General features: G+C 38.9%; 1 protein-coding gene, 2 long non-coding RNA genes and 1 pseudogene across 4 annotated transcripts; 3 read left to right on the top strand and 1 right to left on the bottom strand.

The window, feature by feature from the left end:
• Nucleotides 1-3,648: 3,648 nt before the first annotated feature.
• Nucleotides 3,649-5,871, bottom strand: LOC147522021 (uncharacterized). Its single transcript, XR_015194863.1, has 3 exons — nt 5,749-5,871; nt 5,471-5,539; nt 3,649-3,729 (listed from the first exon to the last, which is right to left on the bottom strand). It is a non-coding gene; the product is annotated as an uncharacterized LOC147522021 (long non-coding RNA).
• Nucleotides 5,872-7,175: 1,304 nt separating this feature from the next.
• On the top strand, nt 7,176-7,885 carry LOC147522020 (glucose-6-phosphate/phosphate translocator 1, chloroplastic pseudogene; annotated as a pseudogene). Its single transcript, XR_015199352.1, has 2 exons — nt 7,176-7,535; nt 7,631-7,885. The product of XR_015199352.1 is annotated as a glucose-6-phosphate/phosphate translocator 1, chloroplastic pseudogene (transcript).
• An 8,089-nt stretch (nt 7,886-15,974) lies between these two features.
• On the top strand, nt 15,975-17,469 carry LOC147522019 (uncharacterized). Its single transcript, XR_015194864.1, has 2 exons — nt 15,975-16,336; nt 17,212-17,469. It is a non-coding gene; the product is annotated as an uncharacterized LOC147522019 (long non-coding RNA).
• Nucleotides 17,470-19,049: 1,580 nt separating this feature from the next.
• Nucleotides 19,050-23,192, top strand: LOC147522018 (ureide permease 1-like). Its single transcript, XM_086590402.1, has 9 exons — nt 19,050-19,160; nt 19,564-19,672; nt 20,322-20,629; nt 20,707-20,845; nt 20,943-21,117; nt 21,328-21,371; nt 21,469-21,569; nt 21,796-22,170; nt 22,854-23,192. The coding sequence occupies exons 3-9, from the start codon at nt 20,393-20,395 to the stop codon at nt 23,004-23,006; spliced, it is 1,224 nt and encodes a 407-aa protein (XP_086446528.1). The 5' UTR covers nt 19,050-19,160; nt 19,564-19,672; nt 20,322-20,392; the 3' UTR covers nt 23,007-23,192.
• Nucleotides 23,193-23,522: the final 330 nt, after the last annotated feature.

The following is a 23,522-nucleotide window of genomic DNA, read 5'->3' as shown; positions in this document are numbered from 1 at the left end:
CTTACCCCTAGAGAATAGGCTTCTAATCATCTTGGCAATACTATGATGAGAGTGTCCTCAATATCTAATGCAAGTTTTGATTGCCAATGGTCAAATATTTGACATCCATTACGCCTTTAGATTCAGCAACAAAACTTGGAATACCATCAAGCTCCATTAACTCTTGGAATAATGCCTTAAACCAAAATCGTTTATGTAATCCATTACCTTCTTAGATTTCAAAGGGTCCTTTGCCAATGGAAATTACTTAATTTGAGCTTAGATAATTGCTTCTAAGGTAGCATGGGATAATGCGTAAAAGAGTCCTAAAATAATAATATTAATATTAATATTAATTTAAAAATGGACTGAGTATATAAAAATAATAATAGAGAACATAAAAGAACATTTAGAAACTTCTTAGCATATTCAATAAGTTGATAAACCTTTAACACTTACCCCTAGAGAATAGGCTTCTAATCATCTTGTATGAACCGTATGATCAGTGTCCTCCCTTCATTAATGCAAGTTTTGATTGCCAATGGTCAAATATTATTTGACATCCATTGCCTTTAGGACTCGAGCAACAAAACTTGGAATACCAAAGCTCCATTAACTCTTGGAATAATGAACTGTAAACCAAAATCGTTATGTAAGACCAAAATTGATGGTAACCAAAGGTTTTTTGAGCATGTAATCACAAAAATATATGTTGACTTAATGACGACATGAAACAATTACATGAAATTCACACACAAAATCAGATATCAAACAACATAAACAATGAATATACAATACGAGACAAGCTAATTAAAAAATGTGTGACAATGCATCTTTTCCAATACTTCTCAATGTGTCAATATCTAAGATGTTTAACTAACCTAACCTTTCACTTCAAAATCATATAGATTCAAACAAATTTCTAATCATATAACATGTACATATAGGGAATTTGTATATTCGTTATGACTTGAAGACCATAGCCTATTGGGAAAGATGAGTATTCAACAAGTGTTGCATGTGACATGCTCACATGCTTCTTTATCTCATATAGAACATTTTTTATTTCAAGATATTTGATTCAATTCAATAAGTTGTGGATTTAGGACATTAAAAGTACAATCAAAACCAAATTAGTAGATCTGCCCATAGAAAAATTATTCTAGCAACACACTAATTTGGATGACAGACAAAAAGAGGACGAAGAAACTAACGTGCATGATCAACTTGAGAAAATATGCTTCTATTGGTAAATTAAAGAGCAGTGGTTCATGGCATAAGATAACAACTTCTTTTTTTTTATGTGAAAAAAAAATCAAAATCGCAAAGAAAACACACTAAAAAAATAAGAGAACTTGATTTTAGCATGTACCTCCATAGACTTCATTTCATCTAGAGCGGCACGTATGTCCATCTCAAATTATGGACAGGACCTTGGTGGATTTGAACCACCATCTCTTGGGATGTATTTCACATCCAAGTGCTCTTCCTTTGAGCTAAAGAACCACTTTAAGATGCTAATTTGCAAGATAACCAAGTTAAAAAGGTAATACACAATAAATATTTATTGATTGCAGTAGAGGCCGTACCTTCGATCTCTCCTGGAGAAAAGACATCTTACATTCTTACCTTATTCTAATAATTTGTATGCATGTTGATTTACCTTAATAGTCAATTCAAACCATACCATCAGGAAAAAGAAATGGAAGATAAAGTGATATGTTAATCTCTATTTCAAATATTATAAACCATGTTTCATACTTGATAAGGGAACAAAATGGCACTGCATATGCTTAGCAATAATTCATTTTATATCCAAAAAATTGGGAATGTTTTCAAAGTAGATAAAACATCATCAATGTTAAAGATTTTAATTGACATTGCCATATACTTAATTTGAACATCACTAACACAATCGCTTCCAGTTTAACATGAGAACCACGACACATTTCATCAAATCTATATATTAATATATACATATTTAGAAAAATGAGAAGACATTGGAGTTCAAGAGCTATTGCTAGGATAGTTCATCACTTGTTATAGAAGAAAAAAATTAGCCCGGAAAGCTAGCTGACACGCCAACTTATTTGTATATTTGGGAATTGACCAAGACATTTATTGTCAAACATGGTACCTAATCTCACTTGGAAGTTTAAGCTTTTTTTAGTGATTAGCGCTTTTATTTGTAAATATCATACCTACCACAACTCAATGCCAACGTATCTCAAGTTGAGGAAGACAGAAACTTCTATCACCCTTGATAAAACAATAGAACCTTTTAGTGTAGTTCTATTGTGTAACCTAAAAAATGAATAAATTTACTTAATGAATATAAAACCCCGGCAAAAAAAAACTCTTGATAGCTAATTTAATAATAGAGAAAAACAACAAATTACATTGATAGGCTTCTACATTAGGGAAAATGATAGGACCATGATAGCTACTATGATAAGCTATCATGGGGTTTTGATGTTGAAGGCCGAAAACAACAAATTTAGTTTTTGATAAGTAAATTTAAGTAAAGTAAAGTGAGACCAATAGGTTATCCAACTTTTTGAACACCAATACCATGTACATGGATGCTTTACATTATATGCTCCAACTATGCAACAATAGTTTTAAAATTAGAATGATAATAAGAATTAGAAATATAACAAAAATAAGTTAATTCAACTACCTTTTTCAATTTGTCGATTTGTTCTTTATGGTCATTCTATTCCTTCTGAGTACCTCCCTCAACTTGTGCAATCAGTAGACTACGCTTATGGTTTATACAAAATATACACATATCATCACAATATATAGGACATTGTCAAAACCGATACATATCTCTGCTAATGTCAAAGGTTTTACAGTAAAATGATGGAAAAGACTAACCAACATTTTTTTGGAAACAGAGGCAATAGTCACTTAAATATTTAATTCATTTTAAGAAGTAATAAGAAGATAGGGAATGCATGTATACTATTTATCTAATTTACCTATTACCTTCCAATTGGGTGCGTAGTCCCTTTTTCCATGGCAGCAGCTATGGCAAGAGCTTCCTTTTCACAACAACTGGTAATACAACATGTAGCTACTTTTATGCTATCAAAGCCCACTTGTCCATGAATTCGCTCAATTGCTTTGCACATAAGCTCCCTAGTAATCAATGTCCTAGTTTTTATCAAATGCAATAGTATGATAGGATGCTAGAGCATCTAATACATGGCCACCATTAAAAAATATTTTCCTAAAAAGACAAACTAAGAATTGTCATGGGCGACTTGCGGATGATCTTGAAAATTAGAAGATGAAGTATAATTGTCCTCTCACTTATCCTAGTTCTAGTTTGAGTGTTTGATTTCATATTAAGGGACCTGTAAAGTGTTATGAATGAACCTTAAAAGAAAGAAGCATTCAAAATCAAAAGAATGATTATTTAAACAGGTATAGGTCTATATAACAATTAATGCACGCAAGTTTGTAAGTCCACATACCTGTCCCCTTGCTCACTATGTTAAGCAAAATCAAGATTCCACTTTGTGACTCTGCATGGCTACACATCCAACAGTGGCAAATGATCTGAGGAGGTTCAAACTTCAAAGTAGACGCGAACTGCAAATAGGCTCGAAGCCACCTTTGGGGATTAGGTGGTTCTAGATTTCTCATTGATATTGTCCCCTGATAGCTGGGAAGTTTCTCCCTATTCCTGACCTCAAATAGGTCGGACCTTGGTTTAGCAAATTGTCCTGCCATCCTCCCTATCTGTTTCATGGTGAAAGAAGGAAAACCTTTATCGTGGACTAAATTCAAGAGGTTATTTCTACATTATGGCTTGTTCAGGTGCTGATACTTATTTGCATGTGTTGATGCAATTTAATGATAGAGGTGCTTACACATATATACACCTGTCTTGCAAATAATAGCATCTCTGCCAAAGGGTGTATCTCAGTGACATGCTACACAAACTCCATCATTGTTTAAACATGTCTAAATTACTCTGACAAATTATTAGAAGAATCTTCTCCTTTTTTTGCTATAAATCATTGAGCTTAATAATGGAGATTGTGTATACAGTCTAATAATTGAGCTAGAGAGTGTGTGTTCAAGGTTTCCATGTGACGATCAAATCATTCCTATCAAGCCAACAATCAAAATAAAAGATTTAAACACAACTAATCCAAAACAATAAAATAAAAAGCAAACCTTGATGATTGCTATCTGAGTACCAAAGGTCAAAACCAAACCAAACCATAGTTTATGAGTGTACCAGTGTGGAGAGGCGAGGAGAAGATCGATTAAGTGACTGGAAAGAGAAATTTTAGATTTTGGTTTTGGGATCAGTTTTGATGAAAAGTTTTTTCTTTTTTTTTTTTTTTCTTTTGGTTATAACTTATAAGGTTTCCAACGTAGGTAGGTTTTTTATTTGGACTTTGGGCTTTTCTTAAATCTAATTGAAGTTTAAGAAATCAACTGGCCTGGAAAATAAAATTAGAGAGATTACCATACTGAGAATCAGTCCTTTTTGATGGTGTCGTTCCTCCCTAGAAAAGATCATAGAGGAAGAATCTAATTCAGCCAGTCACTTTAATTGTCGGTAGCTACATTCATATCTATCTTGTTGATTATTCCAACTAGATCAAGATCCATATAAAATTCATTGAAATCAACGTTGTTATTAATTTTTCCGTTAGATAAAATCTAAAAAACTAACGTGGACACTTTGAGAGAGCTCAAAAGGGGGCGCCTATAAAGATTACTAATCTTTCGAGGTTTTTCTAATTGAGATATTGAACCCATATGATCCATATCCTTCTTGTGTGTCCAATCAAAGACTGAATTGGCGATCTCTGCAATAAGAACAAAACATATTGTTCTCCATTAAGGCTACAATTCCATGCATCAATTCACATTTAAAATTGTTTGTGACTTTTACTTTTCACAGTAACAATACCTACGCTAGTTAGAGGACACACCTCTTATTGAACAATACGCGTTCAATTTATAATTCTCCGAAGAACACCCTTCTGCCATCTTCAATATCAAGTGTGATTCTAAGATTTAAAGAAGTATGGGTGATAGGTTACTATGTTGAGCTTACTTAGCTTGTCAACTATGTCTTCATTAATTGTACTCAGTTATATCTTCCTTCAAGAACCCATATCACATTATTCCTTTTAGATTATCGTCGTTAGAAAGCTATTAGAGCAAGACAATAGAACTTGAATACATGAAGCTCCAACAATTTATTGGTTGGAAAATATGAATAACCCTAGGGATACAACATCAACAACTTTGTTGTCATTCCACTGAGAAAAAAATATAAGAAATAATCCAGGGATACAACATCAGCAACTTTGTTGTAGCCCCAACTAATACTTTAGGGCAATATAAAATGGACATCCAACAGTCCCATGCAGACTTTGCTTTGCTAAATGAAAACCAAATTGCTAAAAGAGATGATGTCTATGAATTATAAAGAGCAATGAAAATTAGTCAAAAGTACCTAATTTGATGGAGGTAGCAAGGCCAAATTGTCCACACGGCCTAAAGTAAATTGTCCAACTTCTCTTTCCTGAACATGACAACCACCATAGCAATAATCAAAGGCTTGTACAAAAAAATAAGTCCCAACCAACACAAATGCCCCGACCACAATTTTGTTGCGTTTGTCTTTAAATAATTACAAATATGAATAGTAAGAAAAGTAACATTACTTAGTAGTTTGTAGAAAGTCTTAGTATGGACTAAGAAGTAAGAAAAGAGAGACTATGGAGAATGTACCTGATCGGGTTCAATATCAACTTTTGCTTTACCATTGCAACTTTTGGATGCACCAAGCTTTGTTTGCACAGTGGTTGCCACAATAAAACCGTCTATTGCAAAAGCCTCGTAGAAAATTACACTGAAAAACAAAAAGATACTTATCAGTTTTAAATGTTGAATAGGATATAAGAGACGCTTCATTAATATTAGCACCGTGTTCAATGAATAGATGAAACCATGATGACATCATACCAACATCTTCATATTACACTTATTGCCAATCCTAGAACACTCTTAGCCTGATCCTTCAACTACGACAAAACATGTTTTCAAAAAGGGGAAGTGCTTATGGATCATGAGGAAGTCTGTGGTTTATATGTTGGCATGAAAACTGAAATAGAAAACTATATGACCTTATTCAAATATGGCCTTGTTCTACATTCGATCAAGTCTCAGTATTCTTCAAAATCCTTTAAAACAAATACAAAACTAAATCACTCAAAGAAAACATAAATTTTGAAAGTTTCTTTAGAGAAAGTGGAGAAGCAATAAGATATTTACAAACATCTAAAAAATTAATTGAAAAAAGAAATCTAAAATCAAAATAGTAATATTCAGCTTACATTTACCTCACGCACTAAGTTAAATGCTAGTGCAGATTTACTGCACATGGTCTCAAGAGAATCATTAATAGAATCCAAAACTATCATCAGGAAACACAGAGACATAATTGAAAGTCAGAAAATTAACTGTTAAATAATAAAATCATTACAAAACAATAGTTTGCAAAAATCGATTTTAGAAAATATAGTACAAAATTAAAACCAATATTGAGCTGAAAATTGACAAAGAGAAGACACACACCCGAGAAAAGAGAGGGCGGAAACCGAAGAGATTTAGAAAAGAGGTGTTGTTTTGTCCCTGTAGTTAAATCAAATTAAAAGTCAAGAGTTGAACCCTTAAAATTATCAATTATTAAGAAATGTGACTGGGTGTGTTAAAATCTAAGTGTTACATTTTCTTTTTTAACACACAAATGACACAATCTATAAGCATGGTATCCTGAACAATTTAGGCAAATGATACGAAAAAGAAAAACTAAACCCTGAGAATTACTTTTGGCGTCAAATGTCACATAACATACGGCCGGATCAGCGCATGTAATTTTAGTGAGTGTAATCAATGGGCAGGGCATGGACCTAAGCATAAAACTAGGTTTAAAACGCTGATTCCGATCTTTCTTAGTTTAAAACCCATTGACTTTATTAATTATGGCTAAAGCCCACCGTCTTTTCATTGTGTTTCATTTTTTTTCAAAATGTCCGTTTTAGTGTTTTTTCATTTTTTTGGGTTTCAAAAACACCGAAATTTCAAAATGTATCATTCGTCACCGCAATGAAACATATACTAGCGTCGAGATTTCGCATCTCCTATAAATATTGTCTCTCCATTTTCTTTTCTTTATTTTACTTTGAATTATTGATATTGTTACTACATACTTTGGAAAGATGAAGCTAAGAGCGCAAAAGAATGTGATCCAATGCAAAACAAAAGAAGATGATGGATTACAATCACTTGAAGAGAAAACTCAAAAGCTTAAGATCAGTATTTACTTTGCCACTTGGTGGGCGTTGAATGTCGTTTTCAATATTTATAACAAGAAAGTTCTCAATGCATTTTCTTATCCATGGCTTACTTCTACACTGTCTCTTGCAACTGGATCGCTTATTATGTTGATCTCATGGGCTACAAAAATTGCTGAGACACCTAAAACTGATTTTCAGTTCTGGAAATCGCTCTTTCCGGTATGGAAGTCAAACTTCTTGTGTTTATTTTGGTGTTTTGGATTGTTTTTTTATGGATTTTGTGAAATGCATTGTGATGGGGTTTTGGGTTTTAGGTTGTTGTTGCTCATACAATTGGACATGTTGCGGCGACAGTGAGTGTGTCGAAAGTTGCTGTTTCTTTCACTCATATTAGTAAGAGTGGAGAACCTTCTTGTAGTGTATTGGTTTCAAGGTTTCTATTGGGGGAATCCTTCCCTAGGGAGGTTTATCTGTCTCTTATTCCAATTATTCCAATTATTGGTGGTTGCGCACTTTCTGCGATTACTGAGCTCAATTTCAATATGACTGGTAAGGAAATGGTTCTTTGAATGTGGAATTTATGTTTGCCGTGTAGGGAGCGATATCTTATCATGCACGTTGCAACGTAAAGTTTAACTTCGGGGCCCTGGACCTGAATCGAGCTGAGCGGCTCCTCAGGGAACACCCGGTGAAATGACCTCCAAGAGCGACCCCACGAGAAAGGAGGACGAAGATATTTAGACGAGCACATGGCGAGCGCTCGTGTAATGATAACCATCGGGGTAATCATTACCCATCCTTAGGAAATAGGGGTAATCTCGCAAGACCCAATCGATTACATGACTTATAATATAACCGGATGTCAACACTCGATCCACGATTCCAGAATTTACGCGTGTACCATATGTGTTGTCTTCTAGATTGATACTTCCCTAAGCCTATAAATACCACCGATTGAACCACTTTCGGGCCCGATTCCTCTCCCAAAAAGAAAGGAAAGGAGAAAAACTAAGAAGAGGATATGAAGTTAAGCTTCAAGATTTAACCCGGTCCCAACAAGAAATCCAAAACACCCTTTACATTGGCTGGTTGCGTGGTTTCGATTACTTGAGAGCCACTTTAAATCAGTTCATCCATCTCTAACTCTCAAGCCCACTTTAAGCATGGTTAGCCTAGAAGCTCAAGTCCGACACCTTGCCCCACCATTTGGGAATAACGAATGAGAGCATTTCGCTTTCAGGGAGGAAAATGCTACTTTCTTGCATTCAGTGGATAGTTACCGCGTCTGTTGTTTCGGCAACGGAGCGGAGAAGAAGATCAACGGCGTTAATCAACAGATTAATGAGTTATCCCAAAGGATTGGCGAACGCCGCAAAAAAGGATTCGACATGAATTTGCACAAGATGCTTAAGACGATCGCAAGATCTCCGTTGCAGAGAGGTCCTCAATAAACCCTCTCCACAAGACTTTATCCACCCACGCTTCCCCATGTACGACGGCAAAGACGCGGCCTGGAAAAAGATGTGGCTCGCTATATTCGTGAGTTTGGCACTTTACTACCACCGAGTTTGATCATCTCCACTGCAGATTATTTCCGGCCAAACCTCAAGGATGGCGCCTACCGATGGTTCTTTTCAATCGGAATCGATTCTATAAAACCTTCGAGCAAAAATATCGATTTGTTCGCCGCCCAAGACATCCACAACAGCGGCGGAAGAAGGCGGATCTTGATTCTTTAAAATTATCATTCAAGGAGGACTTTAAACTATTCGTGAATTCCTAGGGCGGTTCAAGGCCGAATCTGTTGTGCATGGAAAGTGGTTTGAAAGAATCTTTCGCCATTACCGGCCTTTTCCAATGCTTGCCGAGGCGAAACACCGACCTCTCCGTGTCGTTGATGAAGAACGTACTGGAGACAAATCGGTCCGAGCTCTACGCCAGCGTGGACAAGTACATCAAGTTGTAGGAAACTTTAAAACTCCACGGCTTAGAAGAGAAACTGAGGGTCGCTAGTCTCAGATCATTACACCACGGGTAAAGAAGCGCGCTAGGTCGCTTGCACCAAAGGCCAAATCCATCAATCGAAAACAAGTAGAGTTATTCCGCTATCCCGGAATCCCCCCTACATTCTAGGTAAAATTAAGCGAGCCCCATTCTTCTGTGAGGCAGCCAAAGATCGGCCCGACAAGCCATTTTTGCGATTTCAACGCCAAATGCCATGAACCGATGCTTGTCAGGGGGCTTAAACACTATCTCCGTGGATCTAGTGGAAGTTCGCCACATCAAACAAGATTATTCAGCATTCCCGACGGCGATTTTGCGCATTAATAAACAACCCGATGGCTCGCCGAGTCCAGAGTCGATCTCCATCTCGCCGTCACTCCCAAGAGTTTCAAGGTCGCCCACGCAGTTGAGGACATCCACGAGATCGTTGGCCACCGGCGCATTTTTCATCCGATCGCGTGACAATGATCGAACTATTCACGTGATTACTTTCCGGATGATTCGTAACCTCATCCGTAGAGAGAAAAAGACGCCGTGGTCGGGCTTCTTGAAGTCTATCATTTCACCTCCGGGCAGCTCACACCCCGCGTGGTTCAGTCGCAGGTAGCAGCGATATCACTTTTACGGAGGCCGATTTAAGCAAAGTCCGCCTTCCTCATAATGATGCATTGGTTGTCCATGTCAAAATTAGCGACGGATCAAATAAGCGTTGCTCGATCGACCAAGCGGTTCTGTGACATCTTGTTCTACCACACCATGCAAGAGATGAGCCTTCCTAAGTCCGTCCTCGTAAATCCGACGCCCCCCTTTATGGGTTCAATGGATCCGGGCCAATCCCATTGGTGATATTATACTTCCGATTGTCGGTGGGATCTAGAGGACAAGATCACCGCCATGTCTGCGTTCTACGTTCTAGACAAAGAAGTCGCCATACAATGCCATCCCGGACGACTGGATTCATCGTGATCAACTTTGATCATCAACTTTACATCAAGTTCTCCGTTTCCCGGGACCTCGAGGAATGATGGAACTTAGAAGCAATCAACTTGAAGCGTGCACCATTGTAACCGAGGTCAAATCAACAAATGAGACCGCCTGTGAACTGCCTCCGCCCCGCACGGGGAACCCTCCGGCTACACAATGGCACGTGACTTAGTCGAAGTCCAACCCTTAAAATCGCGCCAAGCGTAACGGGCCGGGGCTTACAAGCGAAGTTCTCTCCAATGCCGATACCCGCACTTTTCGCTCCCCGAAGTCCTTAATCGCCCGAAGACTCTAGCATTGATCCAACGACAAGCGGTAGCCGTCGATTAAAGTTTCAGAGATCGTCCCATTTCATGTCGGACATTTTATAGTTGACGGCTAGCGGCCGCACCATCAATGTGTTTGTAGCGAGGTCCCACTCCCGTGTCGTGGATACCCTAGCAGCGTTCCGAGCAGGTCGCTTCCCCTCGATGACCCGATCAGTCGTCCCCACCGGTGTTCAGACCTCCTCCGATGGCGAAGTTAACAGCGGTTTTCGCCATCGTCGGTTGTAAAACCTCCAAATGCAGAAAAAGAAAAGTGAATCTTGGCACCGAAGGCGACCCCAAGTTTGTATATGTAGGGGCTAACCTCGACCCCACACCGATCCCACCTTGTAAATTTCTTATCTATGAATAAAGATGTTTTGTTTGGTCGATATCGATGTGCCGAATCGATCCTAAACTCGCAGATGCCACAAATTAAATGTAAACCCCAATGCTAGACCGATCCGCCCCGACCTCGTCGACTATCCCCCGGTTTCAAAAAGCCATCAACGGCGAGGTCGAAAAACTCAAGCAAGTCGGTTTCATCGAAAGGTAGACTACCCCGAGTGGATTGCAAATATTGTCACAAGTCCCCAAAAGAATGGGCATATTAGATTCGTAAGGCCGATTTCACTTAATGTCAATCAAGCCACGCCTAAAAGCGGTTTTCCCTTTGCCTCGTGATTGACCAACTTGTCGACCAAACCCGCGGGTCATGCTCCTCTCTCCTTTATGGATGCGTACAGTGGGTACAACCAAATCCCACTCGCTGAGGAAGATCAAGAGAAGACCTCGTTCATTACGGAGCAAGGGATCTATTGCTACAACGTCCTCCCGTTCGGCCTGAAGAACGCCGGAGCGACGTACCAACGCCTGGTCACTGACATGTTCCAAGACATGTTAGGCGACATCATGGAGGTCTACATTGACGACATGGTCGTCAAAAGCAGAAAAGCTGGTGATCACCTCACCCACCTAGAAAAAGTTCTCCGACTACGCGCCATGCGGGCATGAAGTTGAACCGGAAAAATGCCTCTTTGGAGCGTCCCTCCGCAAGTTTTTAGGGTATCAGGTGTCGCAGCGTGGGATCGAAGCAAATCCTGACCAGATCCGAGCGTTCTTAGATATGCCCGATCCACGCACAAAGAAACAGATACGGTTGTCGGGAATGGTCTGCACTCAACCGGTTCATATCAAGGGCCCGGATAAGTGTAGACCGTTCTCGCGAACTCCTCAAAAAGGAAAGCCGCTCATGGAGCGATCAATGCCATCATGCATTCGCTACTCTCAAAGAGTATCTCACCACGCCTCCGCCTTAGCCAAACCAATATATGGAGAGACTCGGGCCTTTATCCGTCAGATCCGAAAAAGCCATCGGCTCGGTTCTCTTTAAAGAGGAGAACAATCAGAGAAGAAGCCGATCTACTTCACGAGTAAGACACTTTCGCCAAATTGAAAAGAATTACGCCTTCCTGGAACGAGCCGTACTTGCTTTGTTGTATTCCGCACGGAAGTTCAGGCCGTACTTTCAGGCACATCAAATCAAAGTTCTTACCGACCTTCCATTGAAGAAAATCCTCCACAAAGACAACAAGACTACTCGAATGGCAGTTTGGGCCGAAGAACTCGGCGAACACCACATAGAGTTCGTACCCCGCACTTCTCAGAAAGGTCAAGTCGTCGCAGATTTCCTAGCGGATTTCCCAGTCGAGGACCTCAAATGGGAGCAAGAAACTGAGCTCCCAGACACAAAACCGAGGGTCAACTCGACCTGGTCTCTCTTTGTGGATGGTTCGAGTAATCTCGGTGGAAGTGGTATTGGAGTCGTCTTAGTCTCCCCTGATGGAAATATGATCGAAAAGTCAGTCCGCATTGACTTTGCAACTTCCAATAATGAGGCGAGATGGCGTTAATTAAGGGACTAAGGATGTATACCGCATTCGGTCGAAGAGATCCAAGTCTTTAGTGACTGCTTGATCGGTGTTCGCCGGGTTGCAAAAAGTACACTACCCACGAAGGTAACCTTTCCAAGTATCTTCAGTCGTTCATCGGGTTATTGCCTTACTTGGCTACCCGGACCGAACTGCGTTCCCCGACAAATTCTCATAGAAGTCGCCGATCGACCGCATACCAAGTCGACCACACCTTGATGATAAGCGACCTATTTCCTCTCCGCCCGGTCGGTTGAGTCAAACATGGATGCAACCCATCATTGATTATATTCAAGACGGACGACGCCCCTCGAGGATGCGTGCTGCTAAGCGGATCCCCTACCAAGCACAACGTTATTGTTTGGTTCATAACAAATTGTTGAGAAAATCCCGGTGGCGCGACTGACGGTGCATTACCCGAAGCGTGGTCAATTGATTTTTGCAGAAATCCAATTAAAGAGAATGTGGAAATCACGCCGGGCGTCGCCGTTAGCCCACAAGGCCATCTCTCAAGGATATTTTGGCCCCGGATGCGATCGATGCCAAAGCATACCGCCCTCAAATGTCTCAAATGCCAAACGTAAACAATATCATCCAACCTGCTCGGAACCGACAAGATAGCGAGCTGCGGTATATTCCACATGTGGGGCATGGACATTATGGGCCCATTCATCCCACGAAGAAAGTCGCGGCTTCCGCTTTGTCCTAGCTGCGAACCGACTACTTCACCAAGTGGGTCGAGGCTATTCCTTTAGCACACGTCAAGGAGTTACATGTCAGAAACTTCATTTGGACCCACATCATCACCAGATTTGGTTTGCCACACACATTAGTAATGGATAATGGGCCTCAGTTCAAAGGCAGAACGGTTAAAGAGTTTCTAGCCAAGTGGAAGATCGTTCACGCCTTTTCTACTCCACAAAGACGCTTTCAGAGTAATGGTCGCGTAATAACAAAGCAATCTTGGAAAACTTGAAGAAAAATATTGAAAGAATAAAAGCCAATGGCCAAATCAATTGGAGAATATTTTATGGGCCCACCGCACCAATTTCGATCCAAGCTCGTGAAGTCTCCATTCTCTTTATGTTATGGCACGTAGCCCGTAATTCCACCGAAAGTCGGTCGCTACGACTTCGATCGTAACTTATCGAGTCGAGGGACATAACGACTTCCGTGTTAGCACAAGAAGTCGACTTTGTTGGAAGAAAAGCGGGACTTAGTTTGCCATCGAGTCGATCTTATCGACAAACTCAAGAACTCCTACAACAAGCGAGTTCATCCTAGGTCTTTCAACACGGAGACCTAGTGCAAAAAAAAAGACGCAAGACGATTCCAAGTTAGCACCCACATGGGAAGGCCCTACATCATGGTTTTTTAAGCAATGGAGCATACCGACTAAGAACCCAAGAGGGGAAGATATTGCCTGCACGGAATACTTTTATCTTGAAAAAATTTTACCAATGGCGATATTCACGTTGTATATCTTTATGTTCACATTAATGAAAACTACGTTTCTTGGGTTAGCTAGTACGGTATAATCTATTTACTTGTATTGACAAGTCAACCAAATTTTCAAAGATAGATAAACAACACGCTATCGGGTCTACCATTCTCAGCCCATTGTCGCTGCGAGAAGCTCTCCGTGAGCATCTGACTCTCGAGCTTTGTGCTCTATGACCTTTCCAAGTCTTGTTACGCCGAGGACCTATATTTCTAGGATCGACCACCGAGAACGCTCTCGAAAGCATACAACTCTCTCGGAGCTATTGTGCTCTGACCTTTCCAAGTCTTGTTACGCCGAGGACCTATATTTCTAGGATCGACCACGAAGAACAATTCTCGCGAGCATCCAGGTTTCTTCGGAGCTTCGGGCTCTACAACCTTTCCAAGTCTTGTTACGTCGAGGACCTATATTTCTAGGATCGACCAACATCGAGAATTTATATCGAAGCATCTGACTTTTGGAGCTTTGTGTGCTCTGAAGCCTTTCCAAGTCTTGTTACGTCGAGGACCTATATTTCTAGGATCGACCACACGAGAACGCCTTCTCGCGAAAGCATCCTCTCTCGGAGCTTATGTGCTCTGACCTTTCCAAGTCTTGTTACGCCGAGGACCTATATTTCTAGGATCGACCACGAACGAGAACGCTTCTCCTAAAGCATCTGACTCTGCGGAGCTTATTGTGCTCTGACCTTTCCAAGTCTTGTTACGTCGAGGACTATATTTCTAGGATCGACCACACACGAGAACGCTCTCAAAAGCATATTTCCGGAGCTTACAGGCTCTACAGCCTTTACAGGTCTTGTTATGCTGATGACTTATATTTCTACGATTGACTACACCAAACTCTCCATGAGCGATCGCTCCCGAGCCCGCATGATCCATTGACCCCCTCAATTTACGTCGCGTCGACGACCTATATTTCTAGGGTTGACCTCAAGAAAGGCGATATTACTAGAATCCTAAGCGAAGCACTCACCGAGGAACCCAGCTTGCGGAAATCGAAAAAACATATGCCTTTTGGCGGTCCCAAATTTGATTTTGTATCAACCGCTGCTTCGATTACCAAGAAGTTATGATTACACTCACGCTTATAGCCCGCGACACGTGTCCCAAGGTAATCGTCTTTTCAGCAGTTCGAATAACGCGGCGACACGTTCCTCTCTCAACCCTTTCTGATTCTCGTCGCGTGCATGTTACGACATAGCGCCGCCTCTTTCCGCCAAAGCTTCAAAGATGAGTGAATTCAAAAGTCATGTCGTTTCACGGTCGAAGTCGTCCACCACTATCGCTCCACGTTCCACACATTCTTTTCGGCATAATGTTTCGTGGCATAAACACTCTACCGAGAGGGGGGTCGTGGTAGGGGCGATATCTTATCATGCACGCGCAACGCGAAGCGAACTTCGGGGCGCGACCCTCGAGACCGAATCGTGGAGCAGCTCCCTCAGAACACCCGATGCATGGCTGACCTCCAAGAGCGACCCTACGAGAAAGGAGGACGAAGATATTTCAAGATGCGAGCACATGGCGTAGAGCATCGTGTAATGATAACCATCGGGGGTAATCATTACCCATCCCAGGAAATAGGGGTAACCTTCGTCAAGACCCAATCGATTACATGACTTATAATATAACCAAATTTCAACACTTCGGTCCACGATCTCCACCTTACACGTGTACCATATACACCGTGTCTTCTAGATTGATACTTCCTTAAGCCTATAAATACCACCTGATTGAACTACGTCGGGCCTGATTCCTCTCTCCCCGAAAAAGAAAGGAAAGGAGAAAAACTAAGAAGAGGATACGTAGGCAGTTCGCTCAAGAGCGAACCCGGTCCCAACAAGAAATCCAAAACACCCCTTTACAGTCTGCTCATATTTTGATTCATATGTTGGTGTAGTCACTATAATATCTAGACTGAGTTGTGAAACATTCTTAGGATCCACTCCATACTGTTATGCCAATATTTAGTCACCTAGGCCCAATCACATAGCGTGGTGTCACTCATGTTCTCTTGTTTTGATTCATATGCTGGATGTTCTCTTGTGGAGATTGTTTTCAGAATTTTGGATTTTTTGTGTGTTGTCTCGAATCTAGCTTTTGTCTTTCGCAATATATTTTCAAAGAAAGGAATGAAGGGCAAGCCAGTTAGCGGGATGAACTACTACGCTTGCCTGTCTATATTGTCCCTTCTGATTCTTACACCCTTTGCCATTGCTGTGGAGGGTCCCCAGATGTGGACAGCTGGTTGGGAAAACGCAATCTCGCAGATTGGACCACATTTCATATGGTAAATAATTAAACACCCTTTACTTACTCTTTGTATCCATTTGTAATCTAATTCCTCTGTCTGTTTGTCTATTTCTATATGCTGCCAACTCTTGTTTCTGTAAGCTTCCAACTCCATAGTCATTCCAACTATTAGCAGTTGTTTCTTATTTACCTTGTTCAATTTGTTCTTAATTTTTTTATTGATCTTAGTTTGTCCGTAGTGCAAAAATGATACATGAATGATTCCAGAATTTTACAGTTGCCATAAATTTCATCTCAAGTCGGATACTAATCCTTCATCTTACCAGTCCAAAATATTAAAAGGTGGGATGGGACGACAAAATGGATGGAAAAATCTTTTGGAACCTGAAAAGTGTCCCACCGGTGGTCCGATTGTACACGCTAGTTTATCTTAGGTGCTTCTTTCTTGTAACAAAATTGGCTGAAAAAGGGTATTCTGACATTCTGAATAAATGCCTATGCTTGTATAGATTTCTTTTTTACATCTGACACGAGACAATGGGAGATAAAGAATGTACTGGTGTATCTCTATATAGATGCATGTATTTTTTTTTCGATAATCTTAATCTATGTATTTGTTCATTTTGTTGGACTGAATTCGAGCAGGTCTTCTTATGGAACACTGAACTTTGGTCTAACGATTCAAAGCATAGTCTTACTGTATTGCAATGACCACCTAATATGGTTGAAACAGCTGCTTGAGATCTCTGTGTGCTCTCCTGATGTTTTTGCTTTATCTCTGTATATGGTGCTCTCCTGATGTTTTTGCTTTATCTCTGTATATGGTGCTCCTGATGTTTTAGCAGTTTTGCCTTCTCTATCTGCTAATTGCCTAATTAATATATCTTTTGTGGTTTGAATCAAACAAATTAGGTGGGTGGCTGTCTAGAGTGTGTTTTACCACAAGATTGGTCATGGTAGACTCAAGAAGAAAAGAATTGAAAGCACCGGTGTGATTCGTTAGTCTGTGATCAGTTTTGATGTTCTTGGCAAACCATATTTTTTTTGTTATCTAAATTGAGATTTTTCAATTTGGTATTCTGACATTTATTAATGAGAAATTGATACTCATTGTATACTTTTTATTGAATGTTGATACTCATTTGAGATTATTTGCTAGTTTTTTTTTTTTTTTTTTTTTCATTTGTTATAATAAAATTTATATTCTGTGAAATGATTCATGTTGCAGTCGTAATTAAGAGTGCAACATTCATGTTGTTGTCATAATTGAGAGTGTAGTATTCTAATTGACAGTGCAACATAATATTCATGTTGTTGTCATAATTGAGAATGTAGTATTCTAATTGACAGTGCAACATTAATGTTGCAGTCGTAATTGAGAGTGCAACATTCTAATTGACAGTGCAATATTCATGTTGCAGTTTTAATTAAGAGTGCAACATTCTAATTGACAGTACAACATCCATGTTGCACTGGGATATTGCACAAGAACCATGTGTGAGACTTACTTTTGATGTAATGCATGAGACTTAATGTTATAACCATGCGTGAGACTTAATGCTAGATACATATGTAAAAGAATCTTGGTGGATTTGAACCACCATCCTCGTAAGATTCTTCTCCCAAGCGCTTTACTTTTTTGAGCTAAAAATCCATTCTGTTTATGTTAACTTCATCACGACAATACGAGTACATTTGAATCAAAAATAATAAGTGCACTTTTCTATTGTGTATAACCATTAAGTTATTTAACATTCGTATACGAGTACATGTAATCTCAATTATTTGATGTCAATGTAACAGTGCAATATCTATGTTGCAGTGTTAATTAACAATGTAACATTCATGTTGCAGTGGTAATTGACAATGGTTGTTGGAATGGTAATTGACTATGCTACATCCATGTTGCAGTGGTAATTGACAATGCAACATCTATGTTGCAGTGGAAGTTGACAGTGGTTGATGAAATAGTAATTGATTGTGCTACATCCATATTACAATGGTAATTGATAGTGCAACATCTATGTTGCAGTGGGAGTTGACAGTTGCAAACAACATGTAAAATTAAACAACAAACATCAAAGCTTCGTGTTCATCTAAGCAAGAAGCAAGTTTATTCAACCAAAGCACAAAATAAAAATGAAATTAAAGATATATATGAATATTTTAAATTTAGTTTCTCACATTTGTAGTAGTCGGTTGTCTTTTGTTTCGAGTAGATCTCGATTTTTATTGCACAAAATCAGTGGAATCTTCATTAATTTATTCATTTTGATTTCCATATTGCACTTTTCATTTCAATGTGGGGGACGAGGGTTGGTTTGTTTTGTTTTGTTTGTTTGTTTGTTTTTTTTTTTTTTTTTTTTATCTATTTAGATTTCTATTTGGAGAAGATGGGGTGAGAGACAAATTTATAATATTACCAAAAAGTCGACTGGGTGGGCTTTTTACATAATTACAAAAGTCTACGTTTTTTATCTATAATATGGAACCATGGGATTCAAGCCCAATCTCTGGACCTAGGCATATGGCCGGATACTTGGTAGCCCATGACCAGGACTTGGTAAATTATACGTGATTTGACGTTCGGGTAATCTGTACGTGTTTGACACCTGTCATACTCAGACAGCCAACTTGTATGACAAATTTTGATCAAACAGTCCAACTTGTAAAGACATCTGGTTGCTCAAAGACATAAAATGGACTTACAGCATGTGAAACAAAAAGATTCATCCACGTCGGATATATAGATTCCAGTTGAGCAGATTCCTCTAAGATCCCATACAGAATCTGTTTCACTGTTACAGCACAGTTCCTACTCAGTACTCACCACCACCACCACTGTACTCGTTGGGCAATCTGTTAAGTTGATTCATTCCCATATATATATATATATATATGATGTGATTGATCCATGTAAAGTAGTGAAAGATTCTTAATTAGATTGTTGTTGGAATGTTGGTCACACTATGTTTTGAGGTCATATGATTTCTGTAGTTTAGAAGAGAAAGACAAAAATGCTAATGTCTTTTGTCTTAAAGTCAATGCGTGCATTTTTTTTTTCTCCCGGTTTAGATTTGTTTTCATGCAATGTTTTCAATTCAACGATGTTGAAAGACTTGGTTGCCAAAAGGAAGAAAGATGTTGAAAGACGACTTTATAGGTTTAGGTCTATCAGGGCCACTTTTTAGATTGGGTTGATCTGATATAGTTCATTATTTAATATATTGCTGACCTCCATATTTGTTGACTTCCATGCTGCAGTATTTTACTGTTCATATCTAAAGGCTTAAGCTCTGTAATAGAACAATTGGGTTGGTATTTCAACCAGTTCTCAGAGACAAACTCTTTTCTGGAATTGAAGCAATCTCAGGTTGGTGGCTATGGCCTGTAAATGTTGTATTTGACACTTCCACCTCTTTCTTTCTTTCTTTTGAATACTTACACTTTCATGACTTCAGCTAAAATTTCAGGTTCATGGTCTATAATTTGCATATGCTTGTATGATATTCTTTTTAGTCATTTGACTGTAGTGGCTGATTGATTTATGAGGCCATTTGGTATACTTAACTACTTATGAGCTAAATTACTAAACAGTCTTATTTGCCTGCATATATGTTTTCTTCATTATTTGTTTGGCTTTACTTAAAGTTATTAATCAAGCAGATGTTCTTCTTTGAATTCATAGTTCTACTTAATCCTCTTCAAATTAACATGTTAACTGTTAAGTTCATAGCAAATGAGTGTTCGTTGTGCAACTGCTAGAGCTCTGTTTCATAGCAATTATAATTAGTTTTTTATCCCCAGTACTCTTGTATTTTACCTCTTTTGGTTCCTACTTACTTGACGTTACTGTATTTCCATTCAAATAGACCTTGATGATAGTAGGTTACAAACCAACTAACAACTCCATATCATTCGTTTACATCCTTGAGGCACCATTTTTTCTTCATCCAAATTTTACTGTCTTCCCCTCTATCAATTACTTCAAACATGGGCTTTACGGTTTCTTCCTCTTGCAGGATATGATTGATATTTACATCCTTGACCACTAATTCAGTTGAGATTTGAGAAGACTTCTTAGGGGCAAACGATGTATGTTGTGGTGAGCAAAGGAGGTGCCATTGCTTGCATGTTACTTGCGCTCCTTTTCCTGGGTACATGGCCAGCTGTTATGACCCTGTTAGAGAGAAGGGGACGACTTCCGCAGCACACATACCTCGATTATTCAATCACAAATCTCTTGGCTGCAGTCTTAATTGCTTTAACCTTTGGTCAGATCGGCGAGGAGAAACTCAATATGCCGAATTTCTTTACTCAACTTTCCCAAGTAAGTTGATATTGTTTTGTACTCCTAATTACTTCTTCTCGCTATCGATTAACGTATTCTCTTGGTTACGTTTGCAGGAGAACTGGCCCTGTGTTTTGCTTGCAATGGCTGGTGGTGTGGTTCTCAGTCTAGGAAACTTGTCTACACAGTACGCTTGGGCTTTTGTAGGACTGTCAGTAACTGAGGTCGTCACCTCAAGCATAACTGTTGTTATAGGTCTGTTGTATAGTACCAGTGTACCATCTACAAACCAATATATTTCATCTGAATACTTAATTAATGGATTATGGTGATAAATGTATTTGTGGAACAGGCACTACCCTGAACTATTTCTTAGATGACCGCATCAATAAAGCCGAAATTCTTTTCCCTGGTGTTGGATTCTTTCTCATCGCAGTTTTCCTTGGAGCTGCTGTTCACTCATCAAATGGAGCTGATAATAAAGCAAAGCTCAGTAGCTTGTCTAAAGATAATACGGATGAGACAGGGTATACTTTTTTCCATCTAATGATGTAGTACATGTTGCAAAACTTAAAGACATTTTGAGGAACATGAAACTGTCGTTTCTTCCATTTGCTTTGTGTGGAAAGTGAAAGGAATGTGTAACGAAGTTCAAGTTATTTCTTTTCATTGAGACAAAATGTCGACGGAAAATGTATTTTTCTCTATTGATAAATGTGGAATATGAACATTGTCAGGGGATTAAAAAGTACAGAGTTGAAGGAAGGTCTTCCAAGCAAAGGTTAGTGATTCATTGTTGAAGTTTTTTTCGTCTTCTTCTTCGGTTGGTTCTTGGTAAACACATGATCTTTGTTTTTGAAAGCAAATTTTATATATAGTTGGAAGAAAGGATTTGGAAAATGGAGATGTCAGTGTTGGCAAAGCGAAATTTGGAACTGCTGATTATCTCGTAGAACTTGAGAACAGAAGAGCAATCAAGGTTGGTTACCTCACTACAGTAACGACAAGTAAACTACAGGAGTTAATTACTGCTGTGTGATCCCTCCCCTTCATTCTCTTTTTCAATTTGAAGGCTGACCAGCTGTCTGTATTTGAAGTATATAAAACTATTTATGCATGTTATACAGGCCTACTTACTTATCTTGTACTAGTTTACTTTGATATGCTATTTAGTGTTTGCTAAAATGGTGACACTTTGATGGCAGGTGTTTGGGAAGAGCACCTTAATTGGTCTTAGCCTAACATTTTTTGCTGGCGTTTGCTTTTCCCTCTTCTCACCGGCATTCAACTTGGCAACAAATGATCAGTGGCACACAATGAAGGACGGGGTTCCACATTTGGTCGTTTACACTGCTTTTTTCTACTTCTCAGTTGCGTGTTTTGTCATTGCAATCATTCTAAATGTCACTTTTCTATACTATCCCATTCTCAACCTACCAAGATCATCTCTAAAGGCATATCTGAACGATTGGAATGGAAGAGAATGGGCTCTTTTGGCTGGGATATTGTGCGGATTTGGCAACGGTCTCCAATTTATGGGTGGTCAAGCTGCAGGATATGCCGCAGCTGATGCTGTTCAGGTTAGAGCATCCTGATTTGCTTACATTTCACATGTTGTATTACTTTCTGAGATCTTTCTAAGTCCTTCGGTGTGAGGTCGTCACTGCTACAGAAAATTTGTACTGGTAGATCATGCATAGGCACAGAAACATATATATACAAACACGTCCATGCATAAATGTTGCTTAGGAAATGTAAGATTGGTTCTCCATGAGTTACATTTACTCTCGATATTTTGGTGCAAGCTCATTCCATTCTACACACAATTAACTTTTTATGACAGTCAGGCCCGCTGACAATTGATTTGCGAATTTTTCTATGGTAAAGGTCAATAGTTGTCAAATTGAACAGAACTTGTCAAGACAGCTTGTATAATCTGATTACAAACTATTAAATCTACCAAAGTTTATAATGTGCTATGCGTTTTCAGGAAAATGCTGTGAGTTTTAAGGAAATTATTACGGACTAAATCGGTGCAACTCTTTAACAGTCATACATAAGTGCATATTGGCACAACTTACTTAGCAATATCTATGAACAGTATGGTTAAATTTCATTTAAAACATGAAACCGTAAAACCAAGGCCTAGGTTTTTGTAAATGTATTTCACTAGTATTGTATGCATACTTTTCTTTTCATGTATATGAATTTGTAAAGATCTTCTCCACTACTCAATCTAAACCTTATATGTTATTAACATCAGGCGCTTCCACTGGTGAGCACATTTTGGGGCATACTTGTATTTGGAGAGTACCGAAGGTCATCCAGAAGAACGTACATTTTGCTCGGAAGCATGTTACTCATGTTTATAATCGCAGTAGGAGTACTTATGGCATCATCTGGACATCGGAAATAAGCTGCATTGGAGAACGCCAAAATTTCCCAAATTTGAAATCATGTATATATATTTGTATTTATTTGATACTATGTATTGCCCGTGCCTACGGCACAGATGTCGTTAATGTTGCTTTTCATAGAATTATATCAATCGTTAAAGCGAAAAAAAAATTATATCAATCAAATATTTTTTTTATCTGAGTCATATTCGCGCACTATGACAATCAAACCATGCATGTGATCGAGTGCTTAAACATATTCATTCTTTGCGGAGAAAACATAAATGTTTTTAATAGTAAATACAACACATCTTTGCATGTTTACAAATTGTAATATTATAATATAATAATATTGTAATTTTATTAGAAATATTATGAAATTGTCTACTAAAAGATAATACAGTTAAAATATTAGTGTCATGGAACATGCGACATAGTATGCTTAGAAGAGAAAGATATAACACATGAAATTTAATCACAAACATATGATTGAAAATAGGAGAATGAACATGTTGCAAGGCTATACATATGGCAAT

Source organism: Coptis chinensis, chromosome 1, assembly GCF_015680905.1.
Source record: "Coptis chinensis isolate HL-2020 chromosome 1, ASM1568090v1, whole genome shotgun sequence".
In the NCBI taxonomy this organism is placed as follows: Eukaryota; Viridiplantae; Streptophyta; class Magnoliopsida; order Ranunculales; family Ranunculaceae; genus Coptis; species Coptis chinensis.
The sequence above is the reverse complement of the archived record's forward strand: the minus strand, read 5'-3'. Positions and strand labels throughout refer to the sequence as shown.

Excerpts from the sequence above, each read along its gene's own strand:
- LOC147522018 (XM_086590402.1), top strand. The coding sequence starts at position 20,393 with ATGTATGTTGTGGTGAGCAAAGGAGGTGCCATTGCTTGCATGTTACTT. Across the intron at positions 21,118-21,327 it reads GATAATACGGATGAGACAGG|GGGATTAAAAAGTACAGAGT; the intron begins GTATACTTTTTT and ends GAACATTGTCAG. Across the intron at positions 21,570-21,795 it reads AGAACAGAAGAGCAATCAAG|GTGTTTGGGAAGAGCACCTT; the intron begins GTTGGTTACCTC and ends CTTTGATGGCAG.